Raw genomic sequence first — 18,236 nt, forward strand, 5'->3', positions numbered from 1 at the left:
GCCAGCTGGGTTGGCTGCCATCCTAGCCAGTGTCCTCCAGCAGCATCACTTGGGGTGGCAGTGCTTAAAATACTGATATCAGGGATTCACTACAAAGCTCCCCATCCTGCAAAGATGCAGGATGTGCCTGTATTTGCCCACCATGGCCTATTCCTAGTGCTGCTGACCCTTTCACCACAGAAGCACATGCTCCTTGCATCATTCTCCACTCCCACCATAAAGCCCTTTTCCCTTCCACAACCACAACCACAACCAATGCAAGGGGACATTCGAGATGACGGTCAGCCCACCTTCATCCAGCAAGGCTGATCTTTGCTTGCTGTCATGCACAGCCATCTGGGTAGGAATGATTTTGCAATGGAACTGCTACCAGGCTATTCAGATTATCTGCTCCAGAGATTTGAGGGACAGCTGGTAAAGCAAATAGTAACAATCCAGAGAAATGATCTTTATTTGCCTGTAAACACAGCATCCTAATTTGAGACTCAAATGAGCCTTTTTTATCTGGCATGCAAGGTCAGCGTTGCTTTTTGCATATGGCACATTAGACTAAGTCTCAGCCAGGCACAGTGTCTCTTTACCAAGAAGCTGTGTTTAAAACTTAGATGCATGTTGCTGCTCTTGTCAGAGCTCAGATTACAGAATGGGCTGGCAGAGAGCTTTCCCATTTCATGTGTGCAAGTACTTGAATATTTTAGATGAGTTTCAAGAGCACATAATTTTACTTTTTCTTGCTCTAGGACTTGTTTGCTCCTTGTACGTACAGGAGATGGTCACCAGTTTCCCACCAGCTTTAAAGGTCCAAGATGAGGGATATGTACCCGACCTGATTTTCATGATGCTGTACATCCCATTTCCTCTCCTTTTCCCCCTTATGTAGCTAATGTTACATGGCAGTTTCTTACAGTGAGAAATATGGCCTGTGTTGAGCAAGCCAAATCTGCAGACTCTGAAGATTTCTGATTTAAGGGTTTACCATTGGTTTGCTATGCCTGTCTCTGCACAGGTGTGTGCTTTGCTGAATCATTCTCCTCTGACTCTGACACCCAGGGAAACAGGGAGGCAGGAGAGAAATGCTGCAGGCAGGACACGCAGGCAGCACTGAACATAAGCATCGTGGGCTCTCAGCAATGCACCATTACATGGGATCTCCACAGTGGTGGGGCATTTGTGTCAGGGCACCCAGAAAACCTCTGCCCTCTGGCTCAGCTACCCCTGTCTGAGCATCACTGAGGATGGTGCCCAGCTGTGAGGGCTGTGTGTGTGAGGACAGACATGGTGCACACAGCCAGCATTGCACCAACCTGCTCACAAGAAACTTCTCTTTCACTCAGCAGCCCTGCAGTCTCTGGCTGGCTCCTATATGGAGGTTTCCAGCAAGGAGATGGCTTTGGCACTGGAGCCAGCTTGGAGCGAGTGCTGCATGGAGATCTGACTCAGATGCTCAGGTTGCCAGATACCCACCAGCTGGCAGAGTATTTCAATCATTAATAATCACAGGATTAAATGCAAAGCAGCAGCCATGTATCCAGCATGAGCCAGGGCTCTCGAACTTACTGCTTCCAAAACCAAGTTGCTTTTCCTTAAAGGATCTAGATCCAGCATGTATAGTGCTGCGGGAAGGACCTTCACTCTCCTTCAGGTTTTGTTCATCACATTCACACCAAAGCTGTACTGTCACTGTCACTGGGTGGGGAGGTCACCAGAAAGGGCCAGGTGCTATTCCTGGCATCAGCATATGAAGTACATTTGACTGACTCCTCTGGACCATCCCACCTGTCTTTTCCTGTTTCCAGCAATAGCTACTGAAATTTCAAGTCATTGTTTGGGTGGCTCTGGAATATTATGACTGTTGCCGTGGTTTTATTCCTCTCCATCACTATGCATTTAACTGTTAAATCCATTTCAACTCCATCAATTTCTTGACTGTGGTTATCACGTGCAATAAACTCTACTGCCTTGTATTTACACTGTGTTCAGATATTTTCCTTTTTGGTGTTGCTAAGAGAAGGTGCATGGACTCTGTTGGATCTACATTTGCTGTACAACTCACTAACTGCCACATCTTCCCCTCTTAGTTGCATTGTATTAGCCTCATCTCTAACTCAAACAACTCTCATTTTTTCACTGCTGGCTGCATAAGTTTTTTATATCAGCAATCCTTCTTGTCTCTGTCTCTCTTTGCCATTTCTGATGTATGCTGTGGAACAGCATGCTAATAATGCTCTACAATATTTCAAGTGGGGGTATAATAAATTTATAAAGAAGTTCAGCAGTTTGTCTGTTTTCAGATTTGCTGTCTTTTTTGAGGCCAGGTTACTGAACACAACCGAGCGCAATGATGCCTGGATCAAAGTGACTTGAATTGGTCTAGGACATACAGCCTGTATATGCTGAAAACTTTCAAATCATCCCTTGCCATGTGCATCTCAAAAAGGATTTCCACCCACCATTGTTCTGTGTATCTGGTTTTCCCAGTTAGCATCAGAGCCCCCTCCAGCCTTCCCTGGTACTCAGGAAGTGAGTTGTATATTTTGCTACCAGCCAGTTCTGCCCCCGCACTGCTGTTCCAGGTTGTTAACAGCTCTATTAATCACTGTTGCCAGTTTGGAAGGAGAGCATACCCAATTCTTCACCTCTTACTGCATTAAAGTGAATAATTTTCCCCTCTTCCTTTGTCTCCTGCCTGTATCAGTTGACAATCAGAAACATCTTTTGCCCTCTCTTGCCATTTTGGTGCCTTGAGTACCCTTACTAAGTGCATTGGAATGACAGGTTGGACAGTGCCAGCAAGCTCTTCTGCCAGGTGGTTTTTGCTGACCATGTCCCAGAGTTGTTAGTACTGAAGAGGGCCCCAGCAGGCAGATGGCAGGAAGATAAACTCTTTAGCAGGTTCCCGGGATGTCAGTAGGATGGCATTTCATTGAAGCACTTGAATGTATTCCCCATTCGGTACTAGCAGTACTATTTCCTGTGTTTGTTTACAGCTAGGAAAACAGGTTGACAGCCAACCTTGAAGACTTGGTGACACTTGGTCTGTGTTCATCAATGTCCAGGGTAGCTCCATATGGGAAATGCTCCATACTTCCTATTCCGTGACCACGGAAGAGGCTCGCAGGGAGGAGGGCAGCCTGGAAAGGCATATGGCACATCTGATACCCAGAAGGACAACCAGCAGTAGGGTACACAAAGCCATAAATCTCAAACGCCTGCAGAATAGGCACTGGAAGTGAATTTCAAATTCATGTCAAGCCCTGGCAAAAGGAAGTTGCTTCCATAAGCCATGCTCTATCAGGGAACAGATACACCCTGTGACCTTGCATCCCATCAACGCCTCAGTGCCATGAATCTCAATTAGCACTGGTAATGCTCACAGCAAACATTAAACGAGCATCTCCTGGGCTGGAAGAGCTCATTCAAAAGTGTTTGGGTGGAGAAAGGAGAGAGCATGTTGACACTAAAACTTATCATCCATCTAAATGGGAGAGAGTGACAGAATCTGTGAGGGCTTCAGTGAAAGCTGCTTTTAGCTTGAAAATATGAGGAGAAAAAGAGCGCAATGAAATACAAAGCCCAGCTCCTGACACCCACTTAAGGACACCCCTGCTGACTCCATTTGAGGGAGGTCAAACAGGGAGGCCATGCTTTGCTTCTTCCAATTTCTAAAAATTATCACCTGTGTGACAGGTGGTGAGCGCAGGTTTTGCATGTGGCCTCAGAGGAGCTTGTACCCACTCCCTTTTCTGAAAAATGAAGGTCTCTCTTCACTGGTTAGCAGGAAATGAAGAACAGGAAAATGGAGTACTGTGTGTGATTATGGTGCCTCTAACATAAAAAAGACATGGAACTGCTGGAACAAGTCCAGAGGAGGGCCACGAGGATGATCAGGGGACTGGAGCACCTCCCCAGTGAAGATAGGCTGAGAAAGTTGGGGCTGTTCAGGCTGGAGAAGAGAAGGCTGCGTGGAGACCTCATAGCAGCCTTCCAGTACCTGAAGGGGGCCTATAGGGATGCTGGAGAGGGACTCTTCATTAGGGACTGTAGTGACAGGACAAGGGGTAATGGGTTCAAACTTAAACAGGGGAAGTTTAGGTTGGATATAAGGAGGAAATTCTTTCCTGTTAGGGTGGTGAGGCACTGGAATGGGTTGCTTAAGGAAGTGGTAAATGCTCCATCACTGGCAGTGTTCAAGGCCAGGCTGGATGGAGCTTTGAGCAGCCTGGTCTAGTGAAAGGTGCCCCTGCTTGCCCACACCAGCCAGCTGGGATCTCACATCTTTTCTGGGGTTTCCTCCCCTTTATCTTTTCCATTCAGGCCAGGGCAAAACCCTTCCTCAGCAGGGTCAGCTGTGTCACACCAGGACTGGCTTGACAGCATCCAAACTCTCTGACTGCTTCATCTGGGAAGATGCTTTTGCGCCTACCTTCCTCCTTCTTGCCCAACTCAAAGGTGCACTGGTCTGATTGATTTGTTTGGGCTTTTTTCTTGGAGGACATATCAGGCAAACTGATTTTATGAGGTGCCAGCTGACCTCAGCCTGAAAATGCTGGGGTTTGGTGTTTTTTTCTATTTTTTTTTTTCTAGCAGCTCTCAAAAAGTGTTTCTCTATAGGTACGTGCCAGTGGAAACTGCCTGATTGAATCACCTCACAAAGACCCTTCTGAGCAGTTCCCAGACAGAGGCAATTTTGATGGTGAGAAGAGGCATTTCTGCTATAGCTTTTGCTGTCCTTAGGAAAGAAAGAACATTTAGAGGGCTTTTTTTGGTGGATTTAATTGGATTCCTATCATGTCTGTGGTTGAAGTTCATGTGCTGACTTCTCTCCTGTAGCTGTTTTCTTATTGCTCCCTCTCCAGCTGCATATTTCCCTATCAGCAAAAGCAGTTACTATTATTACAAGCTTTTCTCCACATTTCTCCTGCGTTTTGCACAACAACTGAAGCCTTTCTGTGGAACCACTCCTACCTCAGTCTATTCAGGGTACCCCATGCACTCATAAGCCTGAGTCCACCATGCTTATTGCTTCAACAACTGGTTGTAGGAAGATGTGCATCCCTGGGTAAGGGCTGGAGAGTCCCGAGAGGCTCACTATTCATCACCATGCTGCCAAACATACCAACGAACTTGCTTTTAACATATGTTGCCTCTGAGATCACAAAGCATCCCTCCACTTTTTTCATTTGCTCCACCACTTAAGGAGCAGGAAAAGCATTCAGCATCTAGAACCAAGATATGAGCAGGAGTTCCCTTCTCACTTCCTTCTTTCCCACCCACCACACCAGAACTTGCAGACCCCCGTCCAGAAGCATCTTGTATTCCCTCTGACCATTATAGTTGTGAGCAGAAATGTGCTGTTATATAAAAATGTATCCTTCTCAGTTTATAACAGCTCTTTCAAAGCAATTCCTGCCAACTCACTACGCTGGACCTCCCGTTTCCCTGGCATGACAAAGACCAGCTCTATTCAGGCTGTCTTCTTACAGAAGATTCCCCATTTGGGAGCTTTAAATGCTTTTTGTCTCTTTTGCCAGAGTGCTAAAAGGACTGGAATAGAGCTTATATTTACCCAGACGATTTTTGTAAGTACAAGACCTACAGAACTACTGCTTACTTCATCAGGGTTTTTAAACAAGGGAAGAAGAAAATTGAAGCCCCAAGTTTTTATAACAAATGGAAATCATACAAACTTTATTTCCTCCTTTGTTGTCTTAAACTTTGTGTATATTGAGGCACTTAGAAGCAGAGTAGTTCTGAAAACAATGTTTTTTCAAGTTCCTTTATTTTCAGAGTTTAATTGTTATTGTTGTTGGGGAGAGTAGCAACCCTGAGACAGGAGTCTGGGGATCCGTTGTGGCCTGGAGTGCTCCCATGGGCAAATAACTGTCTCCACAGCTTCCTTTCCATAAGTGTGAAATGAGCATGTAAGGCATCCATTTTACACTAAAGTTTAAAGATCATTGCCTGAGAGCGGGATTTAAATATAGACTATAAATTCAACAAAGAGAAGGCAAATAATCTCTTTTCTTTTTTTTTAAGCAAATTTCAACACAGGAGATTTTTAGACCATTAAGAGTTAGACCACTGGAAGAGTGGGTTAACAAGGACCTTATGAAGTTCAACAAGGACAAGTGCTAGGTCTTGCACTTGGATAAACACAAAGAGTGCAACACCCACCGGGATCCATGAGGCTGGGGAGCAGCTCTGTGGAAAGGGAACTGGGGGTGTTGGTGGACACAAGCTCAATCTGAGTGAACAGTGTGCAGCTGTTTGAATGGAAGCCAGCACTTGGAATGTTGGGTTACACCTACAAGGGCACCACCAGCAGAGGGGAAGATGTCATCATCCCACTCTACTCAGCCCCTATCAGGTCACACCTAGAATATCGTGTTCAGTTTTGGTCCCTGCTATGCAAAAAAGATGTGGACAGGCTGGAGAGGGTCCAGAGAAGAGCCACAGGGATGATCAAAGGACTGGAAAGCCTTCTGCATGAGGAAAGGTTTGCTCAGCCTGGAGACAAGAAGGCCCAGGGAAGACCTTATCACCATATTCCAGTATTTAAAGAGTGGCTAGAAAGAAGATGGAGACTCTCTTTTTACAAGAAGTCGCATTGAATAGACATGGAGTAACGGGCACAAGTTATTTCTGGGGAAATTCTGGTTTGACATGAGAGGAAAATTTTTCCCAGTGAGAACAATCAGACACTGGAATAATCTCCCCAGGGAACTGATGAATTCCTCAGCACTGGACACTTCAGAGATTCAGGTGGACAAAGTGCTGGGACCTCTTGTATACAGCATGCTTTTGTCTTGGAAGGTTGGACCAGATGATCACCGAGGTCCCTTCCAGACTGGTATTCTGTGAGTCTATGATTAAAACAAAAGGCTGCTGAAGAAGGTTACATGCATGTCTGGAAAAAATACCAGTAAAGGTTCTATTAAATATCAGCAGAGGAAAACGTTTCTTATTCCCAGACTTGAACAGGGCATGTCTACAAAGGTGTCTCTCTGCTGGAACAGGAAAAAGCCGTGAAAGACAGGTCATTTGAGATCTCCCGGGGTCCTGAGATTAACTCACATTTGAGACACTCAGGTGATGGAAAAGCAAGTGTTCATACTTTCCAAAGTCTTTTCACAATAGCTGTGCAGAAGAAAGAAATCGTAAAAATCAGTCTTAGCTGGAAATTACCTTTGCTTTAACTCAGGATCAACTATTACCTTCTTCAAAACACTGAACAGACATTACCAGGGTATTTTATTTTTACAGACTTTTAAGGTAGGCTTTCAAAAGCCTGCTTTACCATCAGCATCTGACTGGCACTAGCAGAATATTTTAAATGCTGTTTTACGGTAATCAGTAGATGAGGAGCATTCCCAGGTTTCACTTGATATTAATTTGGCTCTTCCATAGGAGCCTCAGAAACCCTCTGGTCTCCATGACTGTTCAGTTATCTACAGGAAAAACTCCTGCTCTGCAATCTTATTTAGGTCTTTCATTCAGTATTGAATGTTTTGCCAGTAACAGCAGTAAGTTGTAGCTATTGAGAGACAGGCAGGTAAAAAGTACCCCTTCCTTTGAAGAATCTCAGATGTGCTGGTAGAGAGACATTCAGGCAGAGGAAAAACATCCTACGTGCTACCTTGACTAATCCTGCCACCTCCTGCCCCTTCAGTGGCTTGCTGGCGGCCATGTCCTCTTTGCATGCCCTAAACTTCTCTCAGGACTCCGCATCTCGCCCTATGTGCCTCTCTAGAGAGGGTCCCTTGGGACTGCAATATACCTTTTGCAGCACCAAGGACACTTCAGCTCTGGCTTGGATGCAGGGCAGGTGTGCCAAGGGCCAGGGCCTGAGCCACCTTACGAGGTGGCATGGTCTGTCTGCAGCTTCACTGCAGGTAGCAGAACATGGGTTTTGTTAAGGGTGTGGTCAGGATGGTGTGCAAGAAGCACATCCTGGAGAAAGCCAGCTAGAAATGTGCCTGCAGTGCAGCATCGTGGGCATTTCATAGCACTAGAGGCCAACACAAGCAGGACATCACACTCTGGGGCATCGAGCTACTTTGCTCTTGGTGCAATTCAGTGAAATTAATGCATCCAAACATCCTAACAAATCTGCAGCACGGATGGTGGATTATCCCACCAATTTATCTTTGGCAGTGTGTTTATCTCGGCCAGTACAGCTATTTCAGCAATCAGGCAATGGCAAGAGTTTTTATGGAGTCTGTCCACACAAATCCAGGAAAATGGGAGGTCTGCTCTGATTAGAGGATCCCTGCTTAATCAGCCTAAGAGGGCTGATCTTGAAGATGATTTCTTAGAGCAAAAGAAGCTACTAAGTGATCTTTGGGTTGGTCAATTACTGCACATATCAGGTGATGTGACAGCATCAGTTAAGACTTTTGACCCACAAGAAATCCAGTAGCAGAGCTATCTGGGATCATACTGACACAGAGCTGGTCAGGAGGAAGCAAAGCAATATCCCATCACAGAGTGGCAGAGCAACAACGCTGAAATCACAGAGGCTCAATTAGCCCAGCTTATCTGGAAACATCCTCAGCGTTGTGTGTACTGGGCAGGGGAAGTATTCAGCATGCTCCCGTTGTGCAGTTCCTGACCAACACCTTCGTGAGAAGGACTTTCGTCTGCCATAGACAGAGCCTGAAGGTTGTTTTTAAAGGAAAATGCAGGTTTAGGAGCAATTACACGATCAGCCAAAGCAGCTGCGTGTTTCTAAGCATCCTGAGTCCCAGCTGTGGTCTGCAGGGAAGCTTTGCTAAAGGTGACTTCAGCAGCAGCTGCAGTGCTAACCTGCCTTTCTCAGTACTCACAGCACCATCGCTGGAGCATGCTTCTGCTCTTCACCAAGTGTGCAACATACATATAATGCGGCAGACACTGTTCATCCAAGCACTTTCTTACAGGGAGACTTGCATGGGTAGAGAAGTGAGCATTCTTTTTTTTCTTGAACTTTTCTTATCACTATCACCATTGGGCCTAGAGTGATAACCTGCTTCCATCACCAATTTATACTTTATCAGAGACCTTTAGGGATTATTTTAACATTACAATCCCAACTCAGGGAGCAATCAGAGCCCTCCTCCACCCCCAAGTGTCCCCTTTCCCCTCCTTTTATTTGCATTTATCAGTTTTTGGATACATAAAAATAAAAAATAGCAGCTGAAACTTTTGTTTTGTTGTTGGAGTTACTGAAATGAGAAAACCTGAATCGGGCTTGTATTGTTTCTGGCTGGTTTGCTTGGGTTTCACTGTTTGGCACTGTTTGTTTGCTTGCTTGTTTAAACTTCCTAGACAAACACGCTAATATCTGGAACAACTGTAAATTTTAATGAGGAGGCAGCATTACCAACTTTTCAAAAGTGTGGTCTTGATAATTTCTTAGAAAACTTTGCCATTTACAGGCAAGCAAGCCAGGTTTATCATCTTAGTCATACATAGGTCTGTATATTTCTGAGTCAGAACACCTCCTGAGAGCAGAGGATAAGTGGCTTCTGCCATGAACTATTGATTTGGGAACAGAGTGGCTGACACGTGCAAAGCCAAGACAAGATTTGAAAAAAATAAAAAATGAAAGGAAAAGGGGAAGAATCTCCCATCCTACATGAAACAAGTTGTTCAGCTTTTGTCTACATGGAAAACAACACGTGAGAACAGGATGCTCACCCAACGGCAAAGGGTGAAGAGCCATGTAGCTTGCTGAGCAGGAAATCTTTGCTGTCACTATCCTTCCTCCATAGTGACAAACATCAAGTTTTTACCAGGGTATGTTTCTGGACAAACCAATGAGCTCTGAAGCCAGAGCTGCTCTGTCCTGATGGGGAGAAAAACAATGATTACTACTCTTCAGATTTCTTGTAACCATGAACAGTGACCCAGAAAATGAGTGATTTGCTTTAGATCTGAAGCAGAGATGAGAGCCCCCTCCTCACTGTCATATTATATAGCTTTCCTTCAGCTGCATGCTGTCCTTCTGGATTAAGGATGGCTACCTGATAGGGTAGCAGTCATTTTACATAGAGATTAGGGATTATCTCAGTAAATTATCATGCATTTTACACAGAGCACGAAGAGGGAAATCAGTAGACAATATGCTGTAAATGCATATCTACACTTCATGGTCTCTGACTGAGTAAGCACGGTCCTAGAAATAACCACGAATACCACCTTCATCAAGAAAAGAGTGCTTGAGTTCACTGAATAAAGAGGTGCCAACTCTTACAAAGACTTCCGGAAAGCCCTGAATTTTCTCAGCCAAATCTTTCCCTGAAAAAAAAGGCGGAACTAGAAGAGCTCTTTGCTATCTGCCTCCATCTTCAAACACAAAGCTAAATACCAAATCATTTATTGCCTCTGACTCACTTTCAGGGTTGCCTTCTCCAAAACAAATTTACAATAGAGCCATACATGAAAAATGTAAACTATTTAAAAAGCAGTTAGAGAAATATACAAGTCTGAAAAGAATACTACCCTGCTACAGCAGCATCAGATGCAGCTCTTGAGGCTTCATAGAGAATTTGAGAAGTGCCATAATTCATATCGCATCAAGAGTCCTCATCCATTTACTGCCTATCAATAGGATGCTTATGTGTCATTCGTTTTGGCTTGCAGAATCCAGCCTTCTTTGGATTAATCAATTATTTGTGTTCCTGTAACTAAAATCTCAGCAAATACTCTAAAGGTTAACTTCTTATTGCCTTACTTAAAGATGGAAAGACTTCAAAGTAAAATTATGCTAACAATTTTGGAAAGCTTTTCTTGTGTCATTGTGTCGGCCATGAGCCATCAGGCAGGTTACAGACGTCCGCCTCCAATTCTGCTCCTAGGTGACTTACTGTCATCAAAGTCTATTTCTATTTCTTGAACAAGATACATTAAGATCTAAGGTTGGAAGTCCTCCCTGCTGAACAGTCTCATCCTACTCTTTCCTACTGTTTCTCAGCTCCTACACAGCGTGTAAATAAATATGTATATATGCACAAGGGCTGTGCCTTGAGCCCAGCAGTTACCATATATGAAGGGCTGAGAGCATATCCAGTGGCAACTGAAGAGTTTGAATGCAGATTTCCATCCCTCTTCATACAGGATAAACCATTTTCCAGAGGCTGAGAACTTGGCCAAGTTGAGACCTATGTCCTAAGCTAATGTCTTTATACGACAATTTCTCAGTGGTTCAAACCAGAAAGGTGCCAGGTCTTAACAGAACGTTTTCCAGAATTTAGCACATGCAGGTTAATGCATCTGCCTTTGTTTCACCCTTAGAAATAGCTGACCCATTAAAAAAAGAAGAGAACAACCAAACCTGGGACAAATAGATCACCCTGAGAAAACTGAAGCTCTACTAGGTAGTTTGGGAAGCAATAAAAACCCCACCTTGTCTCATGTTGGAAAGTGCCTGGCACCTTTATTTAATTTGATTATCTATTCCATCTGCAAGAACAGAGTGTGAATAGTAAAGAGAAGACTATGTAATAACCAAAAGAGCTGTTACGTAGAGCATATTCTCAGCTGCGGAATGAAAGCATGCTTTGTATTTCTAAACTGTGTTGTACAACTGGAAAGCCAAGGTGCCATGTCCCACATATTTGGGGATAGCATCTCCTGGTTATTAAACTGTACAAGGATTCTAAATGAAGAAAGAAAAACGAAAAAACCCCAAAGTACTCAGAACTTTTCACTTCAACATCTCAGGAAACATCTTTGTACTTCTTTCAACTAAAAGAAATGTAGAAGGCTACTCATGAGATCCAGTTCTCTGACTTACTAACTTTAAAAGGTAACAATATTCCTACTCAAAAATGCTTGATCTTGGTCTGATAAAATGCTGTATTTCTCCCATCCAACACATCTACCTACATATTTTTCTTCAACAATCTTTTGGTTTAATATTTTCACCCTTTTACCCAGATTCATCCATATTCCTCCCCACTCCTGCAAGCTGACCACCTCACTCTGCCATTCTCCAGTGAGATTCCTATGTGGCTGGCTGACCTTGCAACCCCTAATAAGACGAGCAGACAGGTATGTTATTCTGTTGTCTGCATATGTGGGCACTGCACCGTGAAGACTTTGAAATAAATTCTCAGTGCTCCCTGAACTATTTAATATTCCAGTCAAGCCAAAATGTGTGTGCTTGAAAGTATACAGAAAAAAAAAACAGTTCCAGCAGAGTGGGATGAAGATTTGCTGTTAGTAATTCTAGTATTGTGTGGTGCCTGGTTCACAGCAACATGGCTTTTCCTGCCACCCACTTGCAATCCACCCTGTAAACGCAACCCACCGTCTGAACGTCGCTTGGTGCGGGCTCTGCCTGCTCTGCGCATCGGACAAAGCTTCCAGTCCTCGCTTCCAAGCTGGGTTGGTTTTGCTGGGCAAATAGGCACAAAATCTAGTAGATCTCGCACATATGCAACTCTGAATACAGTTACATTGAGGTTGTGTTTTTATGGTCACTTTTCAAGTAGAAGTGCCATTTGAAAATATTAAAAAACCACATTATGAGTGTAACTGTAAGAGCAGAGTCAAAACAATGAAGACATTTTAAATGTTATATTAACTCGGTACTTTTCACCTCCTATGCGAGAGGGTAAGAAAAACACGTGTTGACCATCAGACAAAGCCCAAGTAACAACCAGAGTCAAACTCCAGATATATTTACACAGGCATTAACTGACCTCCCTATGAAGGAAGATGAGAAACCTGCAGCTCAAAACATCTGCAAATTGTGTGACAGATAAACAGAAAAGGTCTTTCTTCAGATTTTATGGCAAAACAGTAATAATGTATATAATGTATCTACATGCCTTTTTTTATAAAACTTTCTCAGAAAGCTAATGAGTTTCCTTTTGTTTCCTACAAAAGAAGGTGGGGGGGGGGAGGGGACACACGACAGAAAGCATTTGTTAAGAGTACATTATTCAGTTTTCAAGTTGTTATTTGAAAACAGAGTGTCCCACACTGACAGTTCAGGGTTTTTTGAACTGTTCAAAACAGCCCGGTGAATTCCTGTTGTTCCTGTAGAGGGATCTTCTCAGGCAAAACAAAAGGTTATTACTAAATTAATAGGACTGCAAGAACCCATCAGCACAAGTTTCCCCAGAACTCCTTTACAGAATGAATGGGCAAATCAAAACCATAAAATCACCAGTATGTGTCAGCCTTCTACATTATCCATAGAACTAGGAGCTTTTAAGATGTGCCAGCCTCAGGCTTCTTGTTCCTTATGGCATGTGTGACATGAAAACAAGGGACTATCAAGCAACTATCATTGCTGAAAACAGGGTATTTTAGGGATACTGGCATGACTAAAATGTAACTGCTGATCGGTGCCAATTAGCCAGAATAATCCTGTTAGCATTAGCTCAACTGTTCATTTGTAAATCTCTGCAACCCTAATTGTATTTGAAGTTCTTTCTAACACTAACTCCTTTTGTATGGTGGTGAAGCCTGCAAAACACTCATCAACTGAACAGCTGATTGAACAAGCAATCCTTTCTTAACCCTTTGCAAACTCAACCTTATAAAAGTAGTTCTGCATATTAACTATATGCACATACTGACTAAATTTGTACATCATTTTATTACACTTTACAATAAGCACTATTCTCTTGCCATATCTTATACCTCTAAGATAAGTAACTAACCAAAAATAACCCTTTGTGATGGTTCTTTATCAAGCTTATACCTTAAATCACAACATGTATTCACCCATGAAAAATAGTGTTTGATTTTAACATATTGTTATTTAATTTGTGCAAGAAGAGCATTTTGGCAAAAAAATCATGGCTGAACTGCAAATAGCTGACAGTGCTCTTTGAATTCACTGGGTAGCCCTCGTCAGCTTTGGATGAGCTTTTTGATCAAATCAAAATGGAAAATACAAGAAAGATGCAAGGGAGATTTCATTAAATAAATTTATTTGTTAAAATAATTTAACTCCAAATACAACTGCTGAGTTTGCATTGAGTTCTATGTACAATTCTTGTTTTATCTGAAACATCAAGGTTTAAACAACTGACATTGTTACAAAACAAACTGTTGCCCCATTTTAAGTTGCCAGTTGTATTAGAGCTCAACAATTAACTGTGAAATACATTAATTCACCCCTAGGAAACTCCAAATCAACAGCGTTAAGCCTGATTCCAGAACCCACTGCATTCTTCCTTCAAACCCTGATCAAGAATTAACAGATGCACAACAATGCAGATAAAAGCCTCCTGCAGTTGTCAAACATTTGTTTTTGTTGCGGAGTTTCATAATTAAAGCCTAACCAGTGCTTTGACAGCACGCTGGTGAAAAAAAAAATAATAAAAGAAAATAAAAACCAAACATGCACAAAACCCCCCAACCAAATGGCTGACATCTTTAGGCAACATTCTATACAGGAAAGCAAATACCAGTAGTTTTCCCACAGAAAAGTAATGGCAACTGTAGCACTGGGATTAGGGAGAGGCTAGAACCAGAACAGAAAATGTCACCAAAATGTTTCTTGATGCTCTGAAGGGGAGGTGGGGGGACAGACACAACAGGAAAAAAACAAAAACCAAAATCCAATGCACTTATGTTTTATACTCTTGATCTAATTCTGGTTTGTTCGCTTTGACTAGTTTTTGTGACTAGTTTTTAAGGGAAAGAGGAAACAGTTGCTCTCACTATCATAGCTTAAAAGAATAAAAGTTGTAACTTAAAAAAAAAAAAATCAAACCAACAAAACTGCAGAAATGCTGTCGTTGTAGAAAAGTACAAGAACAGCCAAAGGAAAAGTGGGTCTTTGGAACAAATCATAATATTTTTAAGGCATGTTATAAGAAACTTTCAAATACTAGAATTGGTAATCCTATCAGGGTACAAACGACACTATGACCCAAGACCAATGTCTCCTGCAGGGTGGCCACGCAGCCGCCGCATGGTTCCCTCACCTCCCTTCCTGCAACCCCTGTCATTTGAAAAATCTCTGTTGAGTGCAACTGTCATTGATTCAAGCTCCACTATCTTCACATTAGTGGAAATACAAATAGTGCATAACTACTTCCTCAGAACTATACAGTGAAAAACAACACTTAGGCTTCCCCCACCCCACCACGTTGTGTGGTAGCTTACATACAGCTGATGTTTTTGGAAATGTAAGAGCATAATGAGGGAACAAGACTGGGAGATACTTTCATTAATGTTTTCTGTTAAAAATTCACTGTGCATTTTCCCCTATATTAAAAGCCCATCTGTTTTATATTATGAACTTCATGTTAGCCTGTTCATATTGTACTTCATGTCATTTTCTTGGAGGATGAACAATCTGTGAGGTAAGATTTTAACACCTCTGTAAATAACATTGCATAACATGTACTTCCAACTCGGTTTCAAATTTAGGTTTGGTAGGGGTTTGTTTTGGTTTTTTTGAGCACTTATGCAGTGATCTCACACTGACAAGCTGTTTTACAGATAGGTTGTTCTGCTCAATAAACCCTTTCCCAATCTAGATACTATGAAAATTGAAATATCATTAATTGAATATCTCACATCTTGCTTAAGCATGGTGGCTCACGCAATGGGTGGGCAGGGGGGTAAGAGAACATTCATACCATCTAGTTTAGGCATATAAGTTGTGTGAATTGGAGGACCAAAGTTAAAAGCCTAAGTTTGCTATATTGTCAATGGAAAGAGGTAGGTGCCTCTAGGAGGGCGATTCAGAGCACCCAAAATGGGCATTCAGATGCCAGAAATAAACGGTGTGCCTATCTCCTGAAAGAGAACAAAGTACAGTAACAAAAGCTCTGCAAGGTAGATGGGAAACGGGCTACATTTATGTTCTAGTAAGGCTTAATGTTTTGCGTCATCTAATGCCCTTCAATACGTTGGTTATGGAAAGGTTTTGAAAGATTAAGGGCAGAGATGGCCAGTTCTCTTCCGTGAATATGATTTCCTTTAGTTACCATCCAATGAACTATAATTCAAAATGTTAAGGATATTTATGTATGAAGAACTGCAAAGCGCTTTGTACTCAAGTTTCCTTTGTAGCAGATGAGAGTGTTTTAGGAAGTTCTGCAGATGGAGGCAAAACTCTCGAACCTAACTCCAATTACAGCATTTCTAAGGGCCATATACACACACACATACGCACTCAACACACACACACACCCCAGCACCCCTGTTTTCACTCATTTAAACACAAGGAACTACACTGTTACTGCACAAGATTGAAAAACTAATAAACGCATGGTGTTACTTAGACTACAGGCTCAGTGACTCTGTATTTTTATGGCCAATTTTACCCATAAAAGAACCAGCTCAAGACAATCTCTCCAGCATTTAAAATCTAAACATTGTGATTGAAAACGTTTCTATACTTTGATTGTAAGACTTCGGAATAGGTATTTCTGTGCCATTAGTCATGCAAATGATAAATACTTCACTGCTATGAAACTAGCAAGTCAGAGCTCGAGCATCCTTTCAAAATAAAATATTTGCTCCCACCACTTAACACACCAATAATTGGGGCAACCTTTGAATAGTGTGTCAGGCAATTAAAGAGCCATTTCCACACTCACCTAAGGAATTACAACTGTAACTATGTCACCTCTGAACCAAAAGATTTCACATGGTTATTCAATTTAAGTTTTCATCCTTAAAGCTATCAAATAGCAAACTTGATTTTCAAAGCTTAGTTGGGGATCACACCAGAGAATGTAGCCCTTGAAGGCAAGAAAAACTGTTATCTTTAACAAACTTAAAAATGCAGGATGTTCATACTGTCCCACGAGGTTTCTGCAGAAGGGAACATATGGATGCAACATGGCTTAATTTTCCTTACAAGATGGTACTAGTTATTCTATTAAAGTGTTCCTTGTTAGTAAGGCTCAGCAATTTTTTTTCATCACAGTTGCTTCCTCCTGGTTCAGTAAAGTGATAAATAAAGATGCTTCCTGCTTTGTAAACAGAGGGTTTGTTTGGCTTTTTGCAGACCAAAACCTGAAGCGATCCTCCATTTTTGAGCAGCAAAATGAAAGATTTAAAACATTCCAATGCCAGACTGTTTCTTCACCCGTCATTTGTTTTCGGATCTTGCCTCTCATTTCACACACTGATTCAATGTTTTCTATTTCAAGATGTGGGATAAAGTGTAGAAATAATAGCATTGATTTTGAAAACAATCCAAACTATATAGGTCTCTGGTAGCCTCTTAACACTGTCAGAAGTTCTGGTGAAATCAACATATTTGACTGAACAAACTTGGCCACAAGTGACAGCACATGTCCTGAAGCATGGTGATGAGACGCTGAAAGACTTGTCTCTCCTTCCACGCTTATACTAGTTGGGAATGGTCTTCAGAGATATTCTCTTCACTGTTTCTGTTCCAGAAGTTTTCCAGCTTCTTCAAAAATAGCTGCTGTCTGACATGGCAACACATGTACTTTTGACCGGAATGACCCTGTCGATCAACTGGCTGTGCCATAAAATTGCAGGTGCTCAAAGGGAAAAACGGGTGAGATGTGGTCATTTAACCCAATTATATTCAGAGTCAGTGATTGACTTCCAATGCTCAGCTCTGAGTTAATGTTGCTACTTCACTACAGATGTATTTCAAGTGACCCACAAACCAGGAAGTGAAGTAGGCAGTTTTACCACCTTACAAAATTTCTGCAAATTAAGTCCAGGTTAGGTCATTTTTAATGCTATTGTATATTACATGCAGAACAGCATGGATCATCTTTGTCTGGCTGTGCTGCATAGTTCATTTGTCTAACGATTTCTGCAAAGAGCTCATCCACCATTGTTTTACTTTTAGCAGAGGTCTCCATAAAGGGGCAGCCCCATTCTTCAGCTAAGGCTCTGCCTTCACTCAGTGATACTTCTCTCTCACTTTCCAGGTCCACTTTATTACCAACCAGAATTACTGGCACCTTCTCATACCTAGAGTTCAAAAACAAGAACACAAGAACAACAGCAATAATTATATTTTTAAAATGGCAATATTTTAAATGTAAACATCCATTTGCAAATAGTACAGACGCAACAGGAAAGAGACATTTGGATAATCTGAAAACTTCACGTTGAAAACATACTTTGTATATGTAACATTCCGGCAATTTGTGCACATCTCTTTTTTCCCCCCAGAGATTTGTTAAAGTTCTAAGCAATGCTCTCTCCTCTGAATTTTCTTCCGTAACAGAAGATCTGCCAGGAATGCTTCCCCACTACAAAATCCAAGGACTCTAGTAATATTTTCC

General features: G+C 42.2%; 1 protein-coding gene across 1 annotated transcript in view; it reads right to left on the reverse strand.

Annotated features, from left to right (window-relative positions):
• Window positions 1–13,911: 13,911 nt before the first annotated feature.
• Window positions 13,912–18,236, reverse strand: part of RAP2A (RAP2A, member of RAS oncogene family) — a 35,215-nt gene continuing 30,890 nt past the window's right edge. The window contains exon 2 of the mRNA XM_061476309.1: window positions 13,912–17,919. Within this exon, the coding sequence (XP_061332293.1) occupies window positions 17,682–17,919 (238 nt within the window). The 3' untranslated portion in view covers window positions 13,912–17,681. The remainder of the gene's footprint in view (window positions 17,920–18,236) is intronic.

The sequence above is a fragment of the Pezoporus flaviventris genome, unplaced genomic scaffold (assembly GCF_033815535.1).
Source record: "Pezoporus flaviventris isolate CSIRO_AGI_PZ_B2104156 unplaced genomic scaffold, CSIRO_AGI_Pfla_v1 ptg000095l, whole genome shotgun sequence".
NCBI classification, from domain to species: Eukaryota; Metazoa; Chordata; class Aves; order Psittaciformes; family Psittacidae; genus Pezoporus; species Pezoporus flaviventris.